This window comes from Zea mays, chromosome 7 (genome assembly GCF_902167145.1).
Source record: "Zea mays cultivar B73 chromosome 7, Zm-B73-REFERENCE-NAM-5.0, whole genome shotgun sequence".
Taxonomy (NCBI): Eukaryota; Viridiplantae; Streptophyta; class Magnoliopsida; order Poales; family Poaceae; genus Zea; species Zea mays.
The window spans coordinates 21716365-21724070 of NC_050102.1; the positions used below are offsets into that span (position 1 = coordinate 21716365).

Consider the following 7706-nt stretch of genomic DNA (forward strand, 5'->3'; position numbering starts at 1 on the left):
TGGGTCTACCATTTTTGGACTCGTATTTATTTAGTTATGCATTTCCTAGGTTCTCTACAGATTAAATAAAGTATTTAATCTAAATAGAAAAGGAAAATCGATTTGCACCGAGCCCTGATCTTTTCTTAAGCTTTTTTCAACATAAGTCCTTCTTCTACTATCGACGTGAGTCATAGTCTTTGCAGAAAACCCCCTGGCTTTTTCTCCCCTTAACCCGTCGTCCTTAGTTTACCGGAACAGTGACAGAGGCAAAGAAAGGGGCCTCGAGGCTCACCGGTGGTAGTAGAGCTCCGGCGAGGGGTTGGGTGAGGTCGAGGGAGTCATGGCGAACACGTCGATGGTCGGCTTGTCGCCTGAGGTGACTGGAGGCGTCATGGCCACGAGAGTAGGTGGATGGGCTCGTCGGCGGCGAGGAGTCTAGCCTAACCATGGCGGTAGAGCTCAATTGGCTGATTCAGGGAGCTTCACTGGATGTCGTGGAAGATGTGTGCACGAGTAATTTGAAAATGGGGCTAGTGCGATGGATGGGAGTAGGGGCACAACCACCGTCGCCGCCTCGCTTGACAGGAGCAACATTCTTTATGGCACTAGCAGGTTACATCTGCGCTATCGATCATCTAGCACACATGATCCGGTAGGTTTTAGTGTCAATAACATTATAGATTTGGAGTGACAATATTGTTTTAGTGTCACTAATAGAATTGCTTCTTCATGAAAAAGTGTTAACATTGGACTTTAAATTGCATGATTGTACTATAAATTGTCCCTAAATTCTTAGTAGCAAATAGTCAATACTATAATGTGTCAGTGAATCTCATTCTTCGTTTTTTGTTGTAGGCGCAGGGATTAAATCGAGTTTGGGATGGTCTTTTAGACGCTATTAAACATATGCAAGTCTCTGCCGATGAGTTGAGAAGGTTAAGCGGCCACAACCATGGGAGGGGAGCACAAATGTCCTAAGGCGCCGTTGGTGCCTCAATCCACGTGTGGTCAGCATCTTCAATGGTGAGAGACTAATATACATCTGACGCAATGTGAAGTAATGATTAATCTATGGGGCACGGGGAAGTCACTGTGTTTGTCGTTGGCGGTGAGATAAACTGTCGTAACACCGCCCAGTTAAGGAACATTTCACTGGAAGAGAGATCAAACGAGGTCGGATACCAAAAGACCAAACCGGAAGGTGTTTTAATACTACAATCCCAATTGCCATATTCAGGATACTAAATTTTAGAAGCCCGGTCATTGGAGGAGCTTTTGGTTAAAAAAAAACTCTCTTTCGACGTCCTCTTTGCAGTCGATCTGAAAAATTACAGTCTACAGTTTACAGCCATGTTACTCTCCGGCCGCCACCACTGCCACCACAAATTCACCCCTTCCTCACCGCCGGCCGCCTTCCGCTCCACCCATCTCCGCCGTCTCCGGCCGCTTCGGCCCCTAGCCCTTGCATCCGCCAACCCTCCTCCGCCACCGTCGCCACTACCTTCCCTATTCCCGTCGCCAAGGCGTCCATGGCGGTGGCGGCACAGCGCCAGCGACGTTATCGAAGACCTTCCTCCTGTCGAGGCCGATGGAAACGACGCCGTCAAGGTCAAGAAGAGCTTCTGGGCAGCGGTGAGCCTCATCATCGGCACGGCGGTCGGGCCGGGCATGCTGGGCCTGCCGTCCGCCACCATCCGCTCCGGCCAGGCGCCCTCCGCGGTCTGCATCCTGCTCTCGTGGGCCTACGTCGTGTCCTCCATCGTCCTCGTCGCAGAGCTCAGCTTCGCCGCCATGGCGCGTGACGGCGTCGACGAGGTCAGCTTCACGGGACTTGCGTCGAGCACCCTGGGGGCGGGCCCTGGCGCGGTCGTCGCTGTCGTGTACGCCGCGCTCAGCTTCTCCCTGCTCGTCGCTTGCGTCGCCGGCATCGGCTCGCTCGTCTCCCAGCTGTTCCCCGGGGTGAGTCCGGTCCTGGCCAACGCCCTGTTCCCCTGCTTCGCCGGCGTCCTCATCGCCTTCTTCCCTTTCAAGGCCGTCGACGGCGCCAACCGAGCCCTCTGTGGCCTGATGCTTGTTTCCATTACCGCTCTCGTTGTGACTGGCGTGTCCGTCGGTCGGACCAGCTTGCTGGGATCTCTCAGCTACGCGTGCTGGAGCCCAGGCGCGATCCTGCCGGCCATACCGGTGACCGTGCTCACGCTCGGGTTCCATGTCATCACACCCTTCATCTGCAAGATCGTGGGAGACTCGGTGTACGACGCTCGGAAGGCGATACTGATTGGGGGCGCTGTGCCATTGGCCATGGTGCTGTCATGGAATGCCGTCATTCTCGGGCTGGCTAGTGCTGGCGGCAATGCTGGGTTTGATGACCCTATCAAACTCCTCCTCTCAGTGAATCCAGCCGCGCTGCCTGCTGTTCGAGGCTTCGCTTTTGCTGCACTGGCGACGAGCCTGATAGGGTACGCAGTGAGCTTTCCGAAGCAGTTGGCGGACACAGTGGAGCTGATTCTTCAGAGGTTTTCTCAGAAGCAAGGAAGCATGCACCAAGCTAATGGTAGCGGTGGATATGGCAGAAATGGGGCGATTCTTACATGGATGGTGCTGATCATTCCCATCTTTATTGCGTCGTTCTTCTCAGCAGTCTTCTCCAAGGCACTGGATTTTGCTGGGGTTTATGCAAACTGCTTCCTGTTTGGGATCCTGCCTCCTGTTATGGCCTGGATCCATCGGTCACAGAAGAAAAGGAGGTAAGCTATGGCATACAGTTTATAGCTGCCAACATTAGTAGTACAATTGTAAAAAGTTAAACGAAACATTTGCATAAATCAAGTGCAGAGTAGTAGTTAATATAGACATAGAGCACTGTGAATTTCTGAAATGGTGACAAGTGGAATAGTTGCTTTGCATACATTAATCTGTAGTCTATCAGAATTGGTGCCCCATAACTAAGGCTGTCTCCAACAATAATTGGTAAATTGTTCTGTCCGCCACATATAGCGTTTTTTTCCGTCCTGGCTCCCCCCAACAATATTCGCTAAATGGTCCGCTAAAATTTACAGGGTGCTCGCCGTCCGCCAAACATAGCGCACGAGCGGTCATCCTCTATACGTTGCATGTTTCTTTCTCCGGCTTTGTTTAGTATTTTTTTCTCTGGACGATCGGCCCATGTTGCTTCCTCCAGCCTTTGTTTATTATTTTTTTGGACGATCGACGCATAACTACACTGTTTGGTAATTTATGTCTTCAAAAGTAATTATTTTAAATATTTGAATTAAGGATTTTAGCACACACGAACGTGGCAACGAACAAATATATAACAGAAATTTCCAATAATTTGTTAATGCTACTATTGAAAGATGAGTAATTTGGCTATAAATTTTTTTGGACAAGGTTTTTTCTTTCATAAATTAAGGTGTTAATTTTTTTATAATAAAAAAGGTGAAAAAAAACAAATAAAAACTAAAGAAATGGAGAAAAGAAAGTTTGTTGTAGCTTTAAAGGACCGAATTTATGGGACGTTGTTGGAGATTGAGAAGATATAGAGGCTAAAATTTTTAGAGTGTGCTGTAAAGGACATGAAATATTCTTTTAGTGGACGAAATTTAGAGGACGTTGCTGGAGGCAGCCTAAGTACCTAAAATAAAGTGACCCTTTATTTCTGATAAGACACTAAATCAGAGGTCAGGTTCAACCGTTCAAGAAGGCACTTAGTTCATTTTGTGTCTTGCTGCTACTAAATTAGCCTCAGCCCTCAGGAAAGTAATGTCCATATCGTTCCCGGTCCTGATTTGTACCTCCTTCCAGTCTTTCTTGATGTGAACCTATCATTGTTTGGACCACTGCTATCCAGAGGTTTAGTTGTGCAACAAGTGTTCTTTGATCATTTTCAGTTAACCAATCATCGATGTCGTTTGGCTTTAGGCATAAGAAAGTTCCCTGTACCACTTGCATTCAAATGAAACGATAGCCTATTTTGTCTTTACTTGTATGAGTAAAATTATTTGGTCTATCTGATAGGGCCTAAGCAGTCATTTTTTTTTAACAGCAAAATATCTTCTTGTGTAAAAGGTGATATAGACCTAATCCGGTAGGTTGAGCTTACGGACTGTTAGTCTGTAGGTATAGATGGTGTTCAGTTACCATGTCACTTGAGTGTTTACGAACAAAATATTGAACGCAGTTTTGATATTATCTGTTTCATCCTTCAGATCTCCTGATTCATGTGAAGATGTTCTACCTGGCGGGAATGCTGCTCTGCTGATACTTTTCGCTGTTGCTGTTGTCCTAGCAATCTGGCACTAGTAGAAGGTAAGCACACCAGGGACTCATTCTGTTTGTTTGCCAGACTGTTCGTCAGTGAACTGAAAGCACTGAGGTGGTTAGAACTTTGAGGTTTTGAATGTTCATGGCATCAATGCTTTATAGTTCCTCTCCCCGTATCATGATTTTCTTCTTTGTTTGTCCTAAGTTGGACGCTAACTAACTATTTACCCATTTAAATGTCTCTTTGGTAAGATTCTGGTGAAACCGACTGTCTTTTAGGTCAAGAATGTTGCATCTTCGCTTCTGAACTAACGAAGTTATGAAATGCATCCTGTGTTTGCGTGTGTATGTGTGTGTTTCGTTTTGTTTGGTGGGTCAGGAAATGAGCAGAATGAATACTTACAGATGTTAAAACACGCAAAAAAAAAAGTGTGATCTAGTTGCTGGCGAAATTGCTTGTGCCAATTCAACATTAGATCCGTACAGTTGCTGATTAGACAGGCTGGTAACTTGTAACCAAAAGAAGATTAACCTGTTTGGTCTCCTGTTCGCTTGGCTTTTATCTCTATGGATGCAGTAATCCATTCGCTTGCACATAAATTTATGGCGCGTCCTATTCGTGAATTCGCAACTTTTTTTAAAGCGAGAAAGCGAAAACAGTTTCTCCTTGACCTCTCACTCATATGCTGTAATATTACTACATATTTGTTGTTATTTTACTTGCTTTAGAGCCACTTCAATAGTATATTAAATTGGTGTCCTATTTTGGAAAACAGGGCTCAACTTATAAAAACTACCTCCAACGGTGTCCTATTTTATAATTTTTTAAAAAAAATATATATAGGACACACCATAAAGTGATCAACATATACTACACCTTAGGTTGTATCATATCCTTGTTTTTTTATGTTATTCTCATCATTTTCTTTTTTAATAATATAGTTTACTTTCTAAAATACACGATTTAAGGCTTAACCACAATTTGTTTTTAAGTTCCTTAAACACATTATTTTTTAGGTACAATTTTGAGTCACTCCGTTGGAGTTTGGAGAAGCTCTTTAGAATTGCATTTCAAGAGCAGTATGGCGCTGGATCCATAAGCACGTGATTGTTTCGCAGCAAAGCATATGCATGCATCGACAAACAGACAGGATTCGCAAGCAGCGGGCCAGGCTTGCCGCAGGTGCGTCCTGGACGGGCCAGCCAGCCGAAGGCACCCGCGGTCGGATCATGTGGCCGCTGGCTGCGTCCTCGGTCTTCATAGCATAGCTGCCAGGGCCCAGGGCTCACAGGGCGGTCATCCATGTACGACGGACGATCAGAGGCCTCAAGCTGACTCTGCGCTCTCGCTCGCTATTGCTGAGTGCATATTTGGTTCCTTTAGGTCATGTACAACCCACGTAAATATCTGGTATCTTAAGGGATATCAAAGTGATAAGTGTAAAAAAAACACTATCACGATTCTCAAAGTCTAAATACAGTTCTACTCGTACAAACCACATAAATGAGTCGTATCTGGAGAGGTTCTAGTGAATAAGATACAAGACTTAGATACATTGGACTGTATAAAGGAGTTTCTTAGGTGTATCTAGTGCTTGGAAAACCGAAACGCAGTACCTAGTAGATTGTATATGCCCATAGTGTTGAGACTAAAATTTAGTATAGTTTAGTCTATACCTTGTTTGGTTTAAGAGATTAAAAATATCCATGACGCGTTATATGACTCGTGGGAAGACCAAAATGCTCCTCATCGTTCTTCCGCCATCAGTGCATCTGGAAAAAAATGGGTGCCAAAACTAGAATTAATATGGTTTAGTCCTTTTTAGTCATCTCTTAAGGAAGTAGAGATTCAAATGGTTTAGTCCTGTTTTAGTCTCGTTGTTTGAAGATTTAGAGACTAAATGAGACTAAAATGAAGAAATTAATCTTAGACTATCACCAGCAGCTTACTTATCCACATCTCATATTTAAATTTCACTCTTCGAAAAGTATAGTTTACCGTATAAAACAGCGGAAAAAAAAAGTGTTTTAGATAAACGATGGGTAAATCGCTGGATACGGTAGTAGTTGTTGGAGCCCTGAGTCTTAATTTCTCCGACGACATCGGGCGTACCGTGGCGTACGACTGCAGTCTCAACAGCCTGCATTTGACAGAGCATTAGGCGCATGCATCCCTCCTCCTCGATCGCACACTGTACGTCCTGCTGGTCCGGCGCATTGCACCGCACCGGCAGCAGTCCTCCCCCCCTCTCCCAGTCTCCCGTCGATATTGGGAAAGAGCATATGAACGGCATGCGCGGCACGACACGGGGGCCATCCCAAGTCCAGTTCCAGTTAAGGCTTTGTTCGTTTACACCAATCCCGCTCTGGATTAGCATGGATTGGAATTAAATCCATGCCTCAATCCATGCCCCAAAATAATCCATGATTACTTAATTTTTTTTATTCGGTTAAACCCATCATGGAATATAACCCAAAGGTTTGGAAATTTTTTAAACTACAGAAGACATGGATTCTATCCATAGCCCATTAGGTATGGAACAAATCCATAAGATATTGCACAAGTTTACATTAGAATCCATGAATCAAAAGAATAACTAGCTTTGAAAGTCACATGAATTTGTTGATGGATTTAATCCCACCATGGGATTGGGTGTGAGATATGGATTCACCCAATCCATACCCGGATTAAATCCATGGTGGGATTATATCCCATGTAACCGAACAAGGCCTAACCTGACTCAGCTGGTTTCAAAAGCTCCCAACGAGTTTACAACGGCATTCCTACGATAAAAAGGTGTTTAGGAGATGGATCATGAGAAGCGAAGCGAGCGAAGCAAGGTGTCGCGAGCGCGGGAAGGCCGGGGGACCGGGACACGCGTCGGTCGTTCGCACAGCCCGAACCAAACAGCTGGGTAGGGTAGGTGGCCAGCGCTTTTTTTTCAAAAGATATTTTCGCCCTGTTCCGTTTCAGCACGTGTGCTGCGCTCGCTTCGCTTGCCGCTAGCCGATTCTATTGGATCCGTAGGCTGCACAGCACAGCACAGCTGCTGGCGTGGGGTCGTTGCGCTCTGACTTTGACGAGTACGGCGGGCGGGCGGGCGGGCGTGGTGCGCTGCACCTGCGCGCTCTCAGCCTTCCGTCCGCCCCACGAAACGGCCGACCTCTTTCGATCTCCTCATCCAGGGCAGGGCAGGCAAGCAGACAAGAAAACCGCCGGGAGAAGACAAGAGAAAAAAAGCGGCTGTCTGATGTTGATGATGGTGCCGGGTAGGACAGGATCCCTTGTGCCTGCCCTAAAACTATCGGCCGCTTTTTCTTAGTACTCCTTCTTCCCAGTGCTGTGAATTTGGGCCGGGCTTTTCGGGCTAGCACGAGCACGGCCCAAAAATAAGAGCCCAAACCATGGCCCGGCACGAAATAATATGGGCCGGGCTAGCACAGCCCGAAGACGGGCCTGG

At 46.2% G+C, this 7706-nt stretch overlaps 1 protein-coding gene across 2 annotated transcripts; it reads left to right on the top strand.

The window, feature by feature from the left end:
• Positions 1 to 1145: 1145 nt before the first annotated feature.
• Positions 1146 to 5741, top strand: LOC100192996 (Tryptophan/tyrosine permease). 2 transcript variants are annotated; one of them, XM_008652643.3, is made up of 3 exons: positions 1146 to 2729; positions 4191 to 4290; positions 5263 to 5741. In XM_008652643.3, exons 1-2 carry the CDS (start codon positions 1333 to 1335, stop codon positions 4282 to 4284), a joined length of 1491 nt encoding a protein of 496 aa, XP_008650865.1. In that variant the 5' UTR covers positions 1146 to 1332; the 3' UTR covers positions 4285 to 4290; positions 5263 to 5741. The 2 variants fall into 2 exon arrangements, with proteins under 2 accessions (XP_008650865.1, NP_001131639.1); NM_001138167.1 differs by lacking the exon at positions 5263 to 5741 and having other exon boundaries at positions 1323 to 2729; positions 4191 to 4592.
• The last annotated feature ends 1965 nt before the right edge of the window (positions 5742 to 7706 follow it).